The 20,483-nt window shown below is 39.1% G+C and overlaps 2 protein-coding genes across 12 annotated transcripts; one reads left to right on the forward strand and one right to left on the reverse strand.

The window, feature by feature from the left end:
• The first annotated feature begins 1,899 nt into the window (after positions 1-1,899).
• SRSF10 (serine and arginine rich splicing factor 10) lies at positions 1,900-13,049 on the forward strand. Of its 8 annotated transcripts, XM_064589757.1 has the most exons (7): positions 1,905-2,104; positions 3,755-3,859; positions 7,420-7,523; positions 8,770-8,932; positions 9,166-9,219; positions 9,353-9,454; positions 12,788-13,049. In XM_064589757.1, the coding sequence occupies exons 1-7, from the start codon at positions 2,040-2,042 to the stop codon at positions 12,846-12,848; spliced, it is 654 nt and encodes a 217-aa protein (XP_064445827.1). In that variant the 5' UTR covers positions 1,905-2,039; the 3' UTR covers positions 12,849-13,049. The 8 variants fall into 8 exon arrangements, with proteins under 8 accessions (XP_064445826.1, XP_064445827.1, XP_064445825.1 ...); XM_064589756.1 differs by lacking the exon at positions 12,788-13,049 and having other exon boundaries at positions 1,900-2,104; positions 9,169-9,219; positions 9,353-10,054; XM_064589755.1 differs by lacking the exon at positions 12,788-13,049 and having other exon boundaries at positions 9,353-10,054.
• Positions 13,050-16,383: 3,334 nt separating this feature from the next.
• PNRC2 (proline rich nuclear receptor coactivator 2) lies at positions 16,384-20,039 on the reverse strand. Of its 4 annotated transcripts, none has more exons than XM_064589761.1 (3): positions 19,832-20,039; positions 18,732-18,937; positions 16,384-18,482 (listed from the first exon to the last, which is right to left on the reverse strand). In XM_064589761.1, the coding sequence occupies exon 3, from the start codon at positions 18,438-18,440 to the stop codon at positions 18,021-18,023; it is 420 nt and encodes a 139-aa protein (XP_064445831.1). In that variant the 5' UTR covers positions 18,441-18,482; positions 18,732-18,937; positions 19,832-20,039; the 3' UTR covers positions 16,384-18,020. The 4 variants fall into 4 exon arrangements, with proteins under 4 accessions (XP_064445831.1, XP_054369044.1, XP_045754403.1 ...); XM_054513069.2 differs by having other exon boundaries at positions 16,384-18,458; positions 18,732-18,933; positions 19,832-20,037; XM_045898447.3 differs by having other exon boundaries at positions 16,384-18,458; positions 19,832-20,037.
• Between the last annotated feature and the right edge of the window lie 444 nt (positions 20,040-20,483).

The raw sequence follows: 20,483 nt of genomic DNA on the forward strand, positions 1-20,483 counted from the left end.
TCTGGGATCCTCAAGCACAAGAAATCAAAGGGGCATTTGGTATGTGAAGCAGAAAGCAATTCCAGTTAGTAAATATTTGTGCGTCCCTTGTTCCTATTATTTCTCAATCATTATGAGTAATAACAGTAATTGCTAACATCTAGAACAGACTTCATGGGCATGCCACCTGTGCGGGTTACACGGGGCACCACACTCCAAACAACCCTGCATTTGGCTTAGTGCTCTGCTACTGCCATCTTCATAATTTTTGAAATTTTTCATTCTGCACTGGGCCCCAGAGATTATGTAGCCAATCCTATTAACATTGAGGGTAGACTCTGTTTATAAACCTTTACACATACTAAACTGAGTGGTTGGAGTACCACCTGTGTAAATTTCCCTCATCTCTTAAGGTAATCTACAGAAGGCTGTTTTCCAGGTACTAAAAAATGTCTAACTCAAGAGGGGGGAGTGCTCAGCAAGACCTTCCTACACAACCTACACAACCTTCTGTTTAAAAAAAAAAAATTTTTTTTTAACTTTTACACTACTGTCTTATATCACAAATCTGCAATTACTTCCGTTATTTGCTTATTTTCTATGAAAACCTAAGTTCCATGTTTTTCATCACTGAATTTCCAGCATCTAGCACAATGTCTGACACATAATGGGTAATGAATAAATGTTTTAATAGTGTCCAAAGCTTCTTGGAAAACATAAATATAGAAAAACAATAGCTCTGCCATCACCACCCATGTCAAGTCATGTAATTGCTTTGGATGCTGACTGATGCAAAAATACTGCTTTTATGGCCTTTTGTAAAATAAAAGCTCATTTAATTAAACAGTACTTGAGTCCCTGCTATCTGCTTGGCATTGTGCTACATGCCAGAGACATTTTAATAGGTGATCCCTCATCTCCCAAAAGTTGAATCTGATAGAGCACGGAACGATTCTTAATCTGTGGTCTGGTAAGGGTCCCTAGGACCCTTTCAAGGGGTCAAAATTACAGTAAACATGATTTGCCTTTTTCATGAGCAGTCTCTCCCAAATACAGAGTGGAGCTTCCCAGAGGCTACATGATGTGTGATTAAGGATAGTGGAATGTGTGCTTGTGTGTTATTACGACCTAAAACTTTCTTCATTTTAAATTCTAGTTCACCAAATATTAACAGCTATAACCCACATAAGCAGAACTCTTTGGCGTCTTCCATAATTTGTAAGAGAGTTAAGAGGTTCTGAGACCCAAAAGTTGGAAGGACCGTTAGCAACAAAGAATACCTGTGGATGACTATGGAGACTAAGATGTGAGGTCTGGGTTCCAATCAAAAGGTTGAGAGTGGCCTTTAATCAGGAGGAATAGGATGGACTGGTGGAGAAAATGACCGAGAAGGGTGTGAGCACGGGCAGCCCCGGCACGGGTCCTCCGGGAGTGCTTCCACGACGTGCAGAAAGCCCTGGGGAGGCAGGCCCACCCCTCCGCAAGGACTCATGCCTCCTTCCCTTTCACACCCAATACGAGAGGATGTAAAATTCTTCCCTTGCTAGTCAGCGATCTAATAAAAGCCAGGGCATAAGTTGGACGAGACAGGAAATCATACGGCGGTCTCTCAGATTTCTAATGTTTAAAACTCTGGTTAGCAATAACTGTAAATTTTAGCGTAGGGGTTAAAACGTCTGCTTCCTGTCTTGGAGGGGGAGGTAGGGGAAAACCGGTGCAAGGCAGAAAAGGGCGGGAAAATAAAGCACTAAAGAAAGAAAGAGCGGGCTTGGGGGAGGGGGAAGAGGCCGCGCAAGAAGCCAATGAATGAGACCGAGGCTGCGGCACGTAGCCCAGCAGCCCGCCTGCGCAGGCGCACGCCCTGTAATCTCGCGGGAAATAACCGTTGCCGGTCCCGGCGTTGAGCCCAGGTAGGAGGGGGGTGGAGGCGGGAGTGAAGTCTCGCGAGAAGAGGCGGTTTCGTAGCGGAGCCCTCTGGCTGAGTGTCTGAGGATCCGCCGCCGGATCCACGGACGGTTTCTGAGCCCGTTAGTACCCCTGCCGAGACTCACGTCGCCGTCATGTCCCGCTACCTGCGCCCCCCCAACACATCTCTGTTCGTAAGGAACGTGGCCGACGATACCAGGTGTGTACAGAGGAGGGACTCCAGGCCTACCCGGGGAGGCCGCAAGCGCTTGGGGAGGACCCGTGTGGCGGCGGCGGCGGCGGCGCGCTGGGCCGGGGGAGGGGAAGGCGAAGATGGCGGGTCCCGCGCGGGCTTTCGGGCCCCAGCTAGGCCGCGCCGCCGGCTCAACCGCCGCGTGGGAGCGAGGGCGGCTCCCCTGGTCCTTGCGCGGGGGAACGCGGGCCGCGTGGCGGGGTTTCGGCCCCCCTCCCCCTCCGCACTTCGGAGCCCCTTCCTCCCCGCTTCCTCTCGGCAAGCCCAGCCCCCGCCGCGGCCGAACATCCGCTCCCCATTGATTTGAAGTTCACGTTCTTTGGGGTACACGCCCCCTCGGCCCCGAGATTTTTTTTGGTTTTGGTAGTTAAAAAATTGGGAAATAACGGGATCGGGGGAGGGGCATGTATGGCAAAACATTCGCAACCCTTTTTTTGTCGTGTTATAGTTCTGATTTTTAAAATGTTGGGAGATGTTTGGGGCGCCTGGGTGGCTCAGTCGTTAAGCGTCTGCCTTCTGCTCAGGTCATGATCCCAGGATCCTGGGATCGGGCTCCCTGCCCCGCGGGAAGCCTGCTTCTCCCTCTCCCATTCCCCCTGATTGTGTTCCCTCTCTCGCTGTGTCTCTCTCTGTCAAATAAATGATAATAAAAATAAAATGTTGGAGATGTTTGGAGAGAGGGAATGTCGAAAATTGAAAGATAAAATTATTCCAGTTAGACGGTGCGAACTAGTTCTTCCCATTTCCCGGAAATAACTGGTAACCCTTTCAGAAGTGAGGTTTAGGAATTCTCTACCATTTGGATGTTGATAAGCTAAATTGATTAATCCAGACCTGCCTTTGTTCTCACCAATTGCCTTAATTGCTTGTAGTTGCCGTCAGAATTTTTTGGAAGAGATCGTATCACTAGGAGAGACGTTACGTTTCACAATCACTCTAACCCCCCAAAAGTCAAATTGTATTTTTGTAGCCTTGTGTTATTTACATTTTTCCGTCCTAACTATAAGTAGGAAAGTAAACATCTAGAAAATTTTTCCCTTGTCATTTTGACTTTTTATTATTTAAGGAGTTACATATATTTGTGACTTCTATTTTTCAAACCTTTATCTACCTCCTACTAAGTGTCAAACCCTGTCGCTAAAATTTTAGGATGAAAGTGCTAGGTATTTTTCAGAGTACTAATCTTGGTTTGATACTATAAAAGCAAAACATTAGTAATACTTATTCTGTGGAACCTAATGATACCATGCCTTTTATGAAAAATTAAAGATGTGGTTAGAAACAATAGATAAATTTATGACCAAGTTTCCTTAGATGTCTTTTCCTGTTGTTAATGTAAAATAGTAATAGATTTTTATTACAAACTGCATTATCTCCCAGAAATCTTGGATCTTAGCATTCCTTTTTCAAAAAGATAGATTGCCGGCATATTTTTCGTATGTTCTTACAGTTGGCTCTTGATGTTGAGATTTAGAAAGCTTGTCTGTTTCAGGTCACCGGGGGATACACAGTCCCTTTCATTAATTGATAGATTTCAGAAAGATACCTATTTCTTACAAAGAAATTATTTTAAAAGAAGTGAACATAAAAATTGGGGGTCTTTTTATGATGTTTTAGGTCCGAAGATTTACGAAGAGAATTTGGTCGTTATGGTCCTATAGTTGATGTGTATGTTCCACTTGATTTCTACACACGCCGTCCAAGAGGATTTGCTTATGTTCAATATCCTTTCTTCAGATGGCTGATTAGTGAGGGGTGTTGAAGTTTGAAATTCAAGTTTATGTAAGAGGTAACATCTAAAAAGTAGTTTACTTTTGTCCTCTAATAAATGTTTAATGTCTTCAAATTTTTGAAAATTAATTCTGACTCACACATTGCTCTTAACTATTTCTTAAAGTTAATCCAAAAATAGTAAAATATTTCAATTCCCATTCATGCTGCTGAAACTCAAATCAGTTGATTATAAAATGTGATTTAAATTTGAATACACTCTGGTTGCTACCACTTTTAATGTAAGTCAAATTAAAAGTTAATATGTTCTTGTGCTTAGCAATTAAAGTTTGGTATTGTCTGTTAATTTGAATCACTTGATCAAAAACAAATTGTATAACAATGAGGTAAACTTCTTTAATATTGTCCCCTAATTTGCTGTCCTCTGTTGTTACCTCAGAGAATGTAAAGCTGTACAGTTATGGCGACCCCAAAGAGAAAGCATGAAAGAACCTTTAGAGTAGAGTTCAACACTTAAGGCAAGTAGACAAGCCAAAGACCTCTTAAGGATCAGGCTTGAAGAGAAGGGAGAGTTTGGGAAAAGAAAAAATAAAGAAAAGCTGGAAGAAGGACAAGCCTAATGGGAGACAAAGCCTCGCTTTATCTACAAAAGGGGGAAAAGGTTGTTTTTCAAAGTTAAAGATAAAGCCATCTGTCATATTTGGCCAAGCATCTCATGACAAGTCCTTCTGACAAGCACTTAAAGAGTTAAAGGTCAAGATGAAGTTGAATGATGGCCAAGATTAAAGGAGTCATACCTGATGTATCCTACAGAATAACTATTTTCCTTTTTGTTTTTTTTTAATGTTTTGTAAGCAGTTAATTTTCAAAACTATTCTGGTTTGGTCTAGTGACAAAACCTGTAACTTAATTTATGTGGGCCTTTGATGTTGTGATTGTGGTCTTGTATAAATGCACTCTCTCTTAGCTTGTCAAGTTAAAGTGTACCAGGATATAATGTTGTTAAGCTTAAACTCAGCATATTTCTGTTTTGGACCAGATGGTCAGATCCCATAGATAGTAGGCAGTGCTCTTTGGAGTAGCATGAGGTTCTGGGGTCAAGCTGACTCCACAGAGCCTTGCTTAAAGTGGGGACAGGTGCTAGCACTGGGAACTACTTAGGAACAACTCTGGTGGTCTTGTAAGGTCAAATCCACTGGAGATACTACCTGTTTATAGATTTTAAAGTGGCTGTGGTGGGGGGGTGGCCACACACATATTCCAGACTTCTAAACTTAGCTCTGTGAAGCCTGCTGGTCCTGCACTGCTTTAGCACATACCATTAGTTTGCCCTGAGTGGATTGCAGAAGGCCTTATCCCTTGTATGGGTACCTAATCAGGATCTACGGGAAGTCATTTCGTGACCCAGAGTTTGAGGTGACATCTTCAGTGAGACAGCAAAGGTTTGGGCTGTTGGCGTCGGCCTAGGAAAAATTGTTACTGCTTAAATTCAGTGGGTCTCTTGAAACTTAGCAGGGGTCCTAGTGAGACTTAGGGAGAATGTTGAAAGCTGCTACTTCAGCAAAGCTAGTTATCAAGGACAGTTGGGGGAATTGGTTGCAAAGCTCTGTTACAGAGAGGATAAGAGCAATAGATGGCTTGGTTTAAAAAAAAAAAAAAAACGATGCTTTCTGGCTTACAATGTTGACCTGATTTTACTGGTTTGGGGTGGCCTGGGAATCAAGATCAACAGTAGTTTGACTCAAGAGTATGTGATAGTTGGGCCAGAAGAGAGTCGTCATCTAAAGGCGATCTATACTTCTTATATATATATAGTCTTTCTATGGTCTTAAAATAGTTAAAAAGAAGTAGGTCTCAGGATTTTGCAAAGATCCCGAGTACAAACTTCTCCATAACTAGCATCTGAGTGATATTTGACCCTGTTCCCAATTAGCCTTCTCTTGACATGTATAGAACTTTGCCATGGTTCATCCAGCCCAGGATTCTGTTTTTGAGGGTAGATCCAGAGAATGAGTTAATCTCAATAGTTTTTATACCTTTTAGTTTTAATCCTCTAAAAAGTAAATTATATTTTGCCTCTTGGCATAGTAAGTAGTATACCCATTAAGTGAACTTTTTCTTTAATATTTTAGAGCCCAACTACATTACCCTTGAGGGGTATTCAGTTTATAGCACTCAAGGTTCTAAACTCCCTATCAGCCTTGGCCTTTTCATGTTGAAAGCCCCATGATTTAGGACTTGGGGAAACCTGTCTTTCATTAACATACATATAATAGCTTCAGGAAGAGAGAGCTAGGAGCTTGCTGTGGTCCCTAATTCCTTTCAAAACAAAAAATAGGAAATCTGGTGAGGCAGACCTTTTAATATCTGGAATAAACAGTAGTATCAGTCTTAAATGGAGTGTGTCTCTTCAGGGGTGTTGTTTAATCAGCTCAAGATCGGCACTCTTGTCTCTCAAATTTGAGAAATATAAATGGACAAGTTAGAAGAGTGATTTTTAGGATAGAATGAAAATCTACACCCAGACTTAACCCAGTCCCCTTTCCAAAACTTTTATGTCAAACACTGCTCTGAATATTTGCTTGGCTTCCATCAGAATGGTGGATTTAGGAAAGGAGCTAAATTTGGGCAGAGTAACTTTGTAAAGCCAAGAGTTCTCATAGTATTACACTGACCGTGAAGGAAGAGGGCAGGCAAGGCAACAGCCTCTCCAATCAAAAACCAGTACCAGCAGTTCCTTTGTCAGGTTTATAAATGTTATCTTGAAATTCTCAAGTTGGAAACGAGTCCCAGACCCACTTCTTTGCAGGGAGCTGAATGTTTAGTATTAGGATAGGGCTTTCCAGTCCAGGAATATTTAGAAATGGTCTGTTATTTCTTGACCGCATGCTTTTATAGTCTGTGCATGGGTGTAATACGCTTTTGGTATAGTGATATCTTCAGTATTTATTGCTTGATTCTATCTTGATATCCTCAAGTGGATAGCATACCAGTCTTCCCCGTATGGTAAAAGGAAGACAACTACATAAAATAAAAGTGTTAGATATATCGGAGAAAAACAGCAAAATAAATTTGAAGTTAATGCTTTATCTCTTGTAAGGTAAGGTATATTCTGCTTGCTTACACAAGAACTATTGGCATTTTCTTTTTTTCCTTTGAAACAAAAATATGAGAAACAGTTTTGGTTTTATTTTAAGAAATTTTTGTTTTAGTATACAACATAGAACTGACATGTTTTTCTTTTTTGTTTTGTAAAACTTAAAACTCAGGAAAATTTTTTGATAGGATTACTTGGTAGTTCAGCTATAACAGATCTTATTTTAATAACTTTATAATATGTAATCACATGTGTTTTCAAATGTATGCTGAGGAAATCACAAGTGATTTAATGCTGTGAAGTGTCTATAGCTGAATCAACCAACCTAAGTAAGTGAGGTCTGGATGATTTTCTAGAATAATACTGAGAGACTGGATTGTTCCAGACTTACCAACTGAATGTTCATTCATTATCAAAGTATGCAAAACTTCCCAAGCCCCTTAACATTTAGCACATTTGAGGATGTCCGTGATGCCGAAGACGCTTTACATAATTTGGACAGAAAATGGATTTGTGGACGCCAAATTGAAATACAGTTTGCACAGGGGGATCGGAAGAGTAAGTACCCTTATGCTTAATATATGTATATGTATGTCATTTTTAAACAGTGCTTTGATACCTCTTTTTGGAAGTATTTGCAATTTGTCCAAAATCTAAAAAGAGTTTTTGAAAAGATAGAGTATCTCACATGCTTTGCAAAAACGTAGAACGTGAAGATTAGAATGCCTGAAATGTGTTGGACTTTTTAAGAAAGTGGTTCGATACTATCTGCTGTGACATGTTTAATATACTGGGGGTGAAATGAAAAGGGAAATAATTTGGAAAGTATGGGGGTCTTTTCAGCCATTTCTTTTCATACAGAGATCTTCAAGGTATAATTGGGTATTTGGATGCTTGGCTGTGGAAATGAACAGATAGAATTAAACTGAGAAGGATTATGGGTGAAACCTAGAATCGGTTTTATATTAGTCTGTGGTTTTTATTATGCAGGCAAGCACCAGGTGTTAGCCGCTAATGAGGCAGGAGTACAAGCTTTGGAGTCAGGTAGACCTGGGTTTGAATTTGGGCTCAACCATTTTGTTACCTTAGGCAAGATACTAAAAGATAGAGGTGAAAATAGCTGCTGAAGAGAGGAGGAGCATAGAGGTAGACACTAGCTACCAGTAATTCTCTGGTTCTTGGGTTGGGTGATGGGTTCTTGGATATTTGCTGTGGTATTTATATAAACACACACACTTCCAGTATCTGCTTCATAGAATCGAATGAGATAACAGGAATTGAGGACTGTCCAGGGATGCTGGTATGTCTAAGGCATCCAATAAGTGCTCTTTTCTACTTTTGTTGTGATCTCTCAGACCTGTATAACCATATATCACTGCATTTTGATACTAAAACATTGTTCGTAGGCTACCAGTGTTTTGTCATTGTTAATTGTGTTCCTAAAAAATGAAAACCAAGCAGAATAATTCCAAGTTAGCATATGGTTCATTCATATTTTAATTTGGAAATTTTAATGTAGTAAATTTTCTTAATGTTGAAGTAGTTGGCTTATTTTTGGACAACAAGCTAGACGGTGAAAAGGTCTCTGAAAAAAATATTTGGGAAGATAATTGAGAGTATCATTTTTAACATAAAACGGTATTCTCATAGACATCCTCAAAAACAAATACCTTTTCCAAGATTTAGTCACCTTGACACAATTTGGGGGTATAAGGGAAGAGAATACAGAAATTTTTCCTATAATTTGAAGACTTAAAATAGGTTTTAATGTTTCTAAATATTTCTGTTCTATGTATTTCATTAGCTCCAAATCAAATGAAAGCCAAGGAGGGGAGGAATGTATACAGCTCTTCACGCTATGATGATTATGACAGATACAGACGTTCTAGAAGCCGGAGTTATGAAAGAAGAAGATCAAGAAGCCGGTCCTTTGATTACAACTATAGAAGATCTTATAGTCCTAGAAAGTAAGTGTGATGTGTAGTACAGTAATCTGTCAGAAAAGATTTATGTTTGTTAGCTTTTAATTTTTTTAATCTTTTTGTACACTTTAATTACATACGTTGTATGCTTCATTGAAACTAAAAATACTTTAGTGCTTCATTTAAAAAGCATTATGGCTCACTTTTTTTAATTAGAAACTTTAGAAGACTGTAAATAGACATTTGTCACTGTTTGCTCTTTCTGATGTACTTTTTAGCAGTAGACCGGCTGGAAGACCACGGCGTAGCAGAAGCCATTCCGACAATGATAGGTAAATAATTTTGCTTTGAAAAAGACTTAAACGTTTTTCAATTTCAGAGTGAACTTTTGCTCTAAAAATAACAAATTTGATTAATATAGAATCTAATTTTTACTCTAATTGTATTTCTCCTCTGTTTTGAAAGATTCAAACACCGAAATCGATCTTTTTCAAGATCTAAATCCAATTCAAGATCACGGTCCAAGTCCCAGCCCAAGAAAGAAATGAAGGCTAAATCACGTTCTAGGTCTGCATCTCACACCAAAACTAGAGGCACCTCTAAAACAGATTCCAAAACACATTATAAGTCTGGCTCAAGATATGAAAAGGAATCAAGGAAAAAAGAACCACCTAGATCCAAATCTCAGTCAAGATCACAATCTAGGTCTAGGTCAAAATCTAGATCAAGGTCTTGGACTAGTCCTAAGTCCAGTGGCCACTGATAGTATAAACCTTGATATTTTTAGGCATGTATCATTCATTTACTCATAGTTTGGTTTACTTAAATTATCAGGAATACAATGTTGCAATGATGCTTAAAAAACACTTGTCAGTTTTCCCTGTACCAGGCAAATGGTTATAATTAAAATGATATGCTGTTGAGAAGCCACTCTTAAGAGTCCAGTTTGTTTAATGTTATGGGCAGCTACCAATTTGTGGTGTCTCTGTATATTTTTGTAAAGATTCTCATTTTTTATGCTTGAAGTATTGGTGAAAAGATGTTGGTTGACCATAATTTGCAACATTGTCTTATTAAAAATAAACTTTCATATCCATATTTGGTAGAACTGTTAACTAGAAATGTAGCTTGCTAATAAGATAGAATGATACAAAAGTGAAGTTGTAGCCACAGTACAACACTGACTGATCAGACACATTTAGGTTCAGGGTGGACCTTTTTGTCTTGTTAAGATGTCTAGGCCCGTGATAATAGTTAATTTATAACAGAGCGTGGAATAGTTCTTTTGTTAACCCCACTGTCTTGGGGAATGATGCCAGCTGGGTTAAGTAGGATTTGGGGGAAGATTGAGTTTTTGACTGAAACATGGAGCCTTCACTGCTTTTTTCTGGTTTCTTTGAAGATTTGGAACATATAAACATCAGAAGATCTCACCTTAAAATTTGAGCAGGTCAATGATGGCAGAAATAATTTTAAGGGGGGAAAAAAATGCTCTCATGTAGTTACTCTCAACTTTAAGGAGCATTGTTGGTCATATTGCTTAGTTTTCTTACTGCTGTTAAAAAGCAGCAAGTAAATTGTTTCAAAGTAGATTTTGTTTATGCATATGCATAGTGTAAAAGAACTGAATTTTGATGCTTGTAGCACTCGGTCTGTGCATTTGTATCAAAATTTGCCTACCACTTTATGAAGGAGGCTTGTTCTTCACACCTCAGCTTATTTCACGTGAGGCAAGTTGAAAGAGAACACTCCCATTCTAGGTGATTCTGTGGTGCCATGAAATTTAAAATATTTTGGAAAAAGATTAATTAAGAGTCACATCTCTGAGTTTGATTATCAATGTATAGTACCTGGCAGTACCTAACTAAAAAAGAAAACAAGACCCTAACCATTTATAATTCCTAGCATTTCTCTGAGAGATCGTTTGGGGGGAGCAATAAAAGGGAAACGTCCAATCTCATTTCAGAATAAAAGCTAGCATCTTTAAAATTTTTAGATTGCTTGCTTGCAGGTATAAGTAAGAAATATTGTGGGGAAACGATTCCTTTTAGAGGATTACTTTTTTTCAATTTTGGTTTTAGTAGGCCTTGCCTGTAAAGAACAAAAAGATGGTTTTTAAATACTGTTTGTGGAATGTGTTTAAAGGATTGATTCTAGAACCTTTGTATATTTGATAGTATTTCTAACTTTCATTTCTTTACTGTTTGCAGTTAATGTTCATGTTCTGCTATGCAATCATTTATATGCACGTTTCTTTAATTTTTTAGATTTTCCTGGATGTATAGTTTAAACAACAAAAAGTCTATTTAAAACTGTAGCAGTAGTTTGCAGTTCTAGCAAAGAGGAAAGTTGTGGGGTTAAACTTTGTATTTTCTTTCTTATAGAAGCTTCTAAAAAGGTATTTTTATATGTTCTTTTTAACAAATATTGTGTACAACCTTTAAAACATCAATGTTTGGATCAAAACAAGACCCAGCTTATTTTCTGCTTGCTGTAAATTAAGCAAACATGCTATAATAAAAACAAAATGAAGGAAATAATGATTAACTGGAATTATTATAGTTTTGAATGAGATTCTAAAATAACAATGGAAACAATTCTTTGTAGATTTAGGAATATTTTTAATCAGTGTTGCACTAGGCACAACTAACTTTTCTTTGGAAGCGATAGAACTTGCCAGAAAGGTACATCTTTTATATACTACTTAAAAATTCCTTATGTAATGTCAGAGTTGTTTCATGATTGCTTATTAAGCCCCTTGGGTTAAATAACATAGAGATTATTGGTAGTATTAAGATAAGTATTAGAATGAAATTTGAGTCAGCTAATTGTAAATTTATATTTTCATTATTGGATGGACCAGTAATTCTGCTCTTCCTGTCCTAAACAAGATGCATTGGGCCTTATATTTATGGCTTGATTTAAAATACTTTTGCATTGAATGTCAGTGAGCAGTTAATACACTAAGTGATAACCACTTTGGGGAACTGGTTTAGGTATTTTATGGTTTGCATTCTAGCCACTTTATAATGACAACAATTATAGCTAATACTTCCTGAGTATTTATGATGTGCCAGACACAGTCCTAAAACTTGATGTGTTAACTCATTTACTTTTCACAAAACCCTAGGAGAAAGATACTTTGGTTTACCCCATATCACAGAAAAGGAAATTGAGATACAAAGAAAAGGCTATAAAAGGCAGATCTAAGTTTTGAGCCCAGGCCTGGTCCTTATTGATTTTTTTCTTTTAATGGACTATAATTTGAGGAAAGTAGATTGAGGAGATAGCCCATTGAAATTGTTCTCAGTCTTTGTGTAGAAACAGAAGGCCTGATGACTTCATTTTTATTTATGTCACTTAATATGACTCACCCTGTTTCCTTGAGAACTTTATAGGTTACTTCTAAAGTGACATACCCAACAGCTTCAAAAGAACTAAATGATAGTTGAACCCGTGATCGATAGGATCCTGCTCATACTTGATGAGGATCCTTATACAGTGCTTTAATTTTGGGCTGCATAGTTCACAATTACGGAGTATCTACTGTGTGTCTGGCACTGTTGTCAATATTAGAGTAGATCATATGAAGACTCAAGTGAGGACTGACACTTCACCTCTATTTTTACTTAAGATCTCTGCATTTTGTTTTGTTTTGTTTTGAAGCCAAGTAAGCAAGAAGAAAAATGACAGATAATGCTTCAGTGAGAAAGGAAAGGTGCTACATAGAGTATGAGCTGTTAAGTTTACAACCCGGGGAAAAGACCTGGGAACTATTGTACTATTTTCTTGAAAATTTGGCCCAGTAAGCTGCTACATCCAGTTCAACTAACAAAATCCTGTATACCACAGAGAAGAATAAAGAAAACCAAACTGACAAACATCCTTCTTTTATTTAAGACCAAACTGCAGCTGGAATACCCAGTACAGTTCTGCTTACTACACTTCAAGAAAGATCTGAGAAAGCGGAAAAAGAACCAAAGAAGGGCAGTTCAAGCGACCAAAGGGTGGGTGGAAGGTGCTGCAGTATGAATACTGTACGAATATTTTGACTCTGGTCTGAAAAGATAAAAGAATGTTATCGAAACTACATGGAATAATTGAAGTCCCTTCAAGTTTGAAAGTAAGCATTTTAGGACAAATAAAAGGAAATTCAACTTTGTACTTGTGGAAACTAATCCCTAAATCTGAATAGGTTTATATTGATTCATGGGTAACAGGTCCATAATAAATGAATGGAAACTAGGATGTCTGAATATCAAGGAAGACAGCCATAGTCTCTTACAGTGCCTCTCTTGGTCTGTCTCAAACGGAAGTGGGTGAGAAAAGGCATGGTCCAATATAAACTTTTTCTTGGTTGTCTCTTAAAGTCAGTTCCATTTTTGCTATTGGCAAATCTTGCCTTTGTTTATTCCAGTGCCAGTGTTTTTCTGCTTAATGATTTGCTTTGTTGGCATCTAAGTTTATTTACTTGTATGCCATGTGCAGTTTACATCTTCCTTATGTTCTCTTTCCCAGGTAAATTCCAGTTATAATACTTGACATCTAGCTAAGAGGGTCCATCTTGTCTCACCTCTGTCCTAAGTCAGTATATTCAGCAAACATTTATTTACTGAGCCCTTACTGTGGGCAAAAATTTTACTGGGTAATTGGGGAGAAAATTCACTTACTTAATGTCTACTGAGCACAATCTAGTGAATCATTACAGTATGGCCTCATTGTTTTGAGGTGTATTCGTAACTGTTTTACACCATTCATATCTTAATGTAATTATAAAACCCAGAATACTATCAAAGATAATTTTGTGATTATCTGCCATTTAAAAGTATCCAGTATTTCTGTTTGCATCCCATTAATACAAATAATGAAAAAATGTTTTAATCTGTAATAAACTGATTTATTGTGCAGTGACTGTAATATACTAGAGTTATATTAAATTGTTAACTCTGCCTCCTCAAACACATATTAGGAAATAATCCCCAAAATAAGTATTTAACTTTGCATTAGATATAAAGGAGACTCTGGGTGCTATAATTAGATTATTTTGAGGCAGACAGAGAGCTGTTATCCCAACTGATTTAGTATGTTCTGTAATTGAGAAAATGTTCACCAGATTATACTTTTTAGTGATTTACATGTACATTTTATAGGGGACATGTTCTGTGTATAGTGAATAAATAACTTTTATAGTATCACGAAAATGTTTTGGATTCCTTAGTTCCTTATTAGGATATGAAGTTTATCTATACGTTGACTCTTCCATCACTCACACTTGATTTTTGTCCTATTTCTGCCACATATTTTAAGCTTTTCGTGTAAAGTTATTCATCTAAAAGTACGGAAGTGTTTAAGCCTTTGTTAAAAATGTTGAAAATATTGCAGAATACACATAACTATGGGAGATACGAAATGGAGGCATTTTTACCCCCGTTTGATTAAAAAATTTTTTTCAAACCTGCCTAAGATCAACAGCAAATAAGTGGCAGATGCAGGTTAGAGTTCATGGTTTTTTTCATTTGGTGGTTCCTGTTTACTGTTTTGTGCCTTTTTTTTTTTTAATCAAATGGGAAATTTTTTATAACAAAAGTAATATAATGGACTATAGAGTTCACGACGAAGGAAGATTTAATAGATTTATGAAAAATTTAATACCAAAAATTGTTTGTAATCTTTCTGGATGAAAAAGAGGATAAATAGAACACGAGATCTCACAGCTATTGTGACTCAGGCTCTCCATCCTGGCTTTCCAAATTTCAATCTCCTTGTATTGCTTTTTGGCCATATGGTTTACAAAATCCTGAGATACTTTGAAAAAGGGAGGCTATGATTTAAGACAGCGCAGTGAAAGCTGAGGAATAATCTTAACCGCATTTCTGCCAGAAGGTCAGAGCTTTTTAGGAGTAAACGTTTTCATTGATAAATGAAGTAAGCAGCCTATTTTCATTCAACTATTGACATCTGTAAGATGGAAGTAGTTGCTATAGAAAAGTTTCCTTCTCTCGGGTTTTTTTCCTCTGCCCCTCTCCTCCAACAGTGTTGGTTATGTTTATTGCATTCTGTTTCTATGTATCCCTAACACTTGTTTCACCCTATTGAAGTCGGGACTCTTATTTGGAATAAAAAGCAAGGCATGTAAAAATTCCTTTCATTGATAACTGACAGAGTAGTTTGTAAAGAAGTGAAAAAAAGGCCTTTGTGTCTAGTTTTTTGTAGATCCCACCTCTTTGAATGCTAGAGTGAAATAAACTTGGTCTAGGAGCCAAAAAATTTGTTTTTTTTTTTTGTTTTGTTTTTCTTCCCTTAGTTTAGCTCTGCCTTCCATGTTTGTGGCTGGGTAGGCTTTCCTCATTTGTGTTAAGAGGCTTTTGAGATGTACTCTCCCTCCTGTTTTACAGTGAATTGCCAATGAGAATGCAATTAAAGAAACTAGAAAACCAAAACCCTTCAGTTTTTTTTCCACCTTGTGCTTGCTTTTGGGAAGAACAGAACTTAACCAGAAATTAAATCTAGGATAGGTCATGGACCCAGATTCCATCATACTATACACTGCCATCAGAAAGATAATGACAAATTAAAATTCTAACACTGAAGACTCACGCTTTGACTTCACCTTAGGTTCTCTAATAACTTTGGTTCTCACAAGTACAATAGTTTGGGAAATTCCTGTAGGCTAACCAAAACTATTAGTACCTCTCCAAGGAATGAGATGTTGATCTGATGGTTGACCTTTTCTTTAGGTTATCCCTAGGTATTGAAAACTTTATGGTTAGTTAGCTTTTTGTACTCCCATCCTCAAGTCTGAACACTTTTATCACTTGAGTCAATCCCAAACCAAAAACCTAATATATATTGTGTCAGTCCAAAACTAACACACATGGGCTGCAAACTTAAATCCAGTGAAATTCCAGTGCAGTTACAGAAAAGAATTTAACAGTCCTTGGCACTGTTCATAGACCTTACACTGGGAATAGGACAGGGAAAAGACTCAAATTTTGGTTTCCTCCAAATTATTTCCTATGGTTTGCATGATAATGTAATGGCCTTGCCTTGGGGTTCACCACCTATTGAACAAGTTGGAACGTCTTAGCAGGTGTGGTTCTTGTTACACGTTTTTTCCCCCCAAAGCCCCCTGGTGGAAATTATGCTTTTATATATAACATACAAACATCAATCAAGGGTTCTTGTCAATTTGAGGAATTCTTTTGTTTTCTATAAACCTCAGTCACCTTAGAATGTAGAAAAAGGGAGGAGAGGCAGGTAATTAAACCTGCTTTATTTGACTTGATAATGAATCAGAAGCTTAGTTTCCAAAGTATTCTGTGGCCTTTTACTGTTAAACCTGCTGGGGGTGGGGGGGATCATGATAGAATGTCTCTTATCAGGCACATTGGTTGCCTCGTAAAAACCAACAGTCCTTCCATTTTTCAGTTGGGTTAAGTATGCGCATTCTAAGAATAAGATAGTCATAAGTTTTTTATAAAATACAAATAAGCCACTGGGGGGGAAGAAGCAATTTTATTTTAATTTCATGCTTGAAATTCACATGTGTACATTAAGTACTATGTAAACTTGAATTTAGGATAGCATTATTTGACTTGAGCAATATTATTACCTCATCTAAGTTTACTTGGAGAAATACAACTTGGCCATTCTGCTTTAAAATGTCAAAAAGCTGCCAAATTAGAATAGGGCACTTATAATCAGAAACTTTAAATTGACTCGCCCACACACATTTGCAATTTACTGTTGGGTTAGCTGTTATACTTAGGTAAAACATGGTATCAACAAGGTATTATGCAAGAAATTACATCTTTTGCATAAACGGTCCCCTGGGTTGCACTTTGACTAGTAACAAAAAATATATATACTGACGTACACTATATTCGTTATAGATTACAAAAGTTATTGAAAGCCAAAATGAATCTTTAAGGTTGGAGGGACCCTTTAATAGTTAATCTTTGGGCTTAAGGAAGAAAAATTAAAACAGTCCCATACTGCATTTCACATCTCTTAAAAATAGGAAGTGTTTTAGCAGCTTAAAACCTTTACAGTTATATAAACTTATTACACTAGGATTTACTTTGAAATATAGTTTACAACCAGATCAATTATACATACACTGGCACTTTAGCACAAGGGCAAACTTTAAAAACAAATTATTTTGGACCTTTAAAATCAGGCCATAGTATAAAAGCAGAGTCCATGGTCTTACATTCAGCAAATTCATACTAAAATATTCTATTTTTGTAGGATAAATGCCAACAAAACTTTACATATGCTACAAGTTTATTACATATATTTACATGGCTCTTTCCTAGGTACTTAAAACTTTCACATTATATAGCTCCCCACTTTTAAGCAAGCTTTGCGGGGAATGATTTGAGACCAGATCACTGTCAGAATAGCTTATGCAGTGCTGTAATACAAAAATGTATTTTGAAAGCTACTCAGTGACCACCAAATACTGTCTCTGTAAAAAATGGTTTTGGTGCTTTAGTTGGCGGATACCCACTGCATGAAAGAAAACGGCCATTGGGGTATATGGTCTCCTTCTAAATGAGATAGCCCCTCGTGCCCTTTCCACATTCACCAGCACACAGTTTACTAAAATGCAACCGTTCTCTAAGAAAAATTCACATTTTCTTTTTGGCAGTGCATCAGGTTGTTGGCATTATTACTGGTTTGGGTGGTTCTAGGGCTTTAAACTGTCAAATATTCAACTACTTTTCAATCCCTGTATGTCTTTTAACTGGATGCTTATAATCAGATTGACTAGCTTTCAACAAGTAAATCTGATCCATGAATGATATTCTTAAATTAGTACTTTTGCCCAACAAATAGGAAAAGCTGATTACCATTCCCCAAATCTAAACTTGACAGGTTTCATTTAAGAGTTACTCCATTGAGAACACGATATCAAGTACAATTACCAATAATTTAGTTAATTTTAAGTTGCACTGATACTATCATTACAACACAGTGCACACAACATGTAAAACAGGTAAAGATGAAGTCTATATTTTCTACATTAATTAGCAGTTTTACAGATTAATACCCTAGTGAATTTGGTCTGGAACAATGGACAACTACCCTTAAATATAACTAAATTTAAACATTAGTATTTTATCTTATTTTATACCTGTACTTTAAGTAAGGTTTTAAGTTGAAATGTCATTATTTCCTTATCAGAAGGATTAAAGGAAACTGGAACCCAGTGGCTTGGTGGTTTAGGAAGAACACTTGGTGATGGTGGCTCACTAAACTTGGCTCCAGCGTAGTTCTGATTAGTTTGAGACTTAAAAAGTAAGCTAGGACTTGATAAGCTAGAGTTCCAGTTTTGACTATTTGAAAAATTTTTGTTCTTCCCCCCATTTTGCATGGCCTGCCGTGCAGCTGCTGATGAGGTATAAGTATGTCCTCTTTCTTTTTTCTTATGAACAATCTTCATTTGGGAATTCTGATCCTTGGTCTTCTGTCTGTTAAGCTGTTGCTGGTTCTTACTAACGTTTCTTGATTGAGGGGCTGGAATGTTATACCTCTCTCCGCCACCCATCTTCAGCTTCTTTGTCACCTATAAGTAAGTGGGAGTGAAATACTGAGGAAAAAACCAGTAAGAAAAGTTCAAAACTTTAAGAAGGTTCTGCAGCCCCAACTTGTAACTCCAGAATCGTTTTTGAAAAGACTCAAAACTGCTATTCAACTGCTTTAACTTCACTGTACGTTCACAATTCTATGCACAACCTTTATTACCTTCTTTAAAACGCTTATCTGCAAATTTGAATAATCACCTTAAAAATAAAAACAATTAGTTTAGGATGTTTGCCCCATAACATGAATTTTATACCTTTCAGTCTGCTTTTCGGATTGCAGGATTTCCACTACCTGTCCCCTTCCTTGCCGCCAAGCCCAGGATAATAGATGTTGCTTTCTGCCGGATCCTTTCCTTTGTCTCAAAACAGAAGTTTTCATGGGCCGATCTGCTGAGTTCAGCCTAGGAGCTGAGGCCAACATCTGAGTCTCCTCAGCACACAAGTTTGAGAGAAGTCCTAGCTAGAAAAGTGAAGATTATTTCATTACTTCAATTAAAATAAAATTTTAAAAAAACGGGGAAAAGCGATCATTTATATATATTTACTACAGAAATAGTTTAGAATGGCTACTTCCTGAACGAAGACAGAAAATAATCTTGTAACTGTCATCATTTAAGAACTCTTCTCAGCCTTGCGATCCGGGAGCTGGGGAACTGGGGGACGGGGGTTTGCAAGTGCCACAACGAGTTACCTTTTTCCCGGGGGAGGTTTTCAGAATTTCACGCAGATTTTGTCCCCAAAATGTTCAAACCAGGGAAGCACAGCTTTCACAGCCATGCCAAGAGACACTTAAAATGAGTTTCCTAAGGAGACCACGTTTTAAAAATCTTACTCGAAGTTTCCAAACTTGCGACACATTACATATCCTTTTTCAAAAAGCCTCCTCTCCCAACACGTCTACGTCATGAAAAGTGTCTCCTTTAGTTACTCTCGACTCCTCCGCATCTTAAAAGTTTTCACAGGCCATAACCTAAGCCGATTTTCCATCTAAAATATACCCAAAAATGCCTCCTTTGAGAGAGGATTAAACATTCCAGGTTTCATTTACTATCCCAAGAAATCGGTTTACCAAACAAATAAGCCGCCTTCTTTTCGGAAGGGTAAGGGCCTTGCAGACTTGTTTTAACAGCCCTGGAGTCCTCCACCGCGCGAGCCCAGAAAGTTCGGGGCTTCCGACGGGGCCTGGCTTCCGAGCGGCTCACCGTTCTCGAGCCCGGCCGGGGCCCGGGGCCCGGGTGCCCCCCGGCCGCCCACGCCCGACCCGGTTTCCGGATCTCGCCTCCCCTCGCCTCCTTCCAACAATGGGGAGCGCGGCCGCCAATATGGCCGCACCCGCGGCGCCGCCGCCACTCACCGACTTCAAGCTCGGACGGCGGCGGCGGCGGCGGCTCCTGCTCGGCGTCGAAGCCCCCCTCCCCTTCCAGGGAGAGACGAGGCACGGAACGAACAAAGCCCACGGGCACCGATGAGCTAGCTGCTGACCACCTCGGCGTCCCGACCCGACCTCCTCCTTCCGCCTCTACCGACAAAATGGAGGTGGCGACGAGGGCCGAAGCAGGGCCGGGAGGCACGGCGGCCAATCAACACACGCCGACGCGCCGCCCAGCCAATGATACGCGCGCCACCGCCTGTTGCTGGGGCCGGCCGGGGCGAGGGAGGCGAGCTTGTGGCCTAGGGTTTGAAATCCTCCCCCGAGAGGAGCATGTCGGGAACAACTGCTGCGGCGCTGGCGGCCGCCCGCCGGTCCGCGGACGCGCCCGCCCCGGGGCTCCCGGCCCCGCAGGGTGCGGCGGCGCCCGCGACCCCCGGGGCCCGCCTGGCCCGCGCGCGCTCGGCGCCCCGGAAGGGGCGTCAGCCGCCCTCCCGGCCCCAGCTCTAGCCCGGGCGCCCGGCGCGCGGGCCCTGCGGCCCTAAGAGCCCGACTGGTCCCCAGCCCCCCGGGGGCATTACCGAAGCAGCCTTGGTTCCCCAAGTGGGTTCGCTGGGCCGCGTGACCAGTTTTTACA

The sequence above is a fragment of the Mirounga angustirostris genome, unplaced genomic scaffold, assembly GCF_029215605.1.
Source record: "Mirounga angustirostris isolate CCGP_5_RB_7025 unplaced genomic scaffold, mMirAng1.0.hap1 SCAF_4, whole genome shotgun sequence".
Taxonomy (NCBI): Eukaryota; Metazoa; Chordata; class Mammalia; order Carnivora; family Phocidae; genus Mirounga; species Mirounga angustirostris.

Bases quoted from the DNA above. Each gene is read 5' to 3' on its own strand.
- SRSF10 (XM_064589755.1), top strand. From the start codon at position 2,040: ATGTCCCGCTACCTGCGCCCCCCCAACACATCTCTGTTCGTAAGGAAC. The intron at 2,105-3,754 runs GTGTGTACAGAG...ATGATGTTTTAG, and splicing joins AACGTGGCCGACGATACCAG to GTCCGAAGATTTACGAAGAG. The intron at 8,933-9,165 runs GTAAGTGTGATG...TGTACTTTTTAG, and splicing joins AGATCTTATAGTCCTAGAAA to CAGTAGACCGGCTGGAAGAC.
- PNRC2 (XM_064589761.1), bottom strand. From the start codon at position 18,440: ATGGGTGGCGGAGAGAGGTATAACATTCCAGCCCCTCAATCAAGAAAC.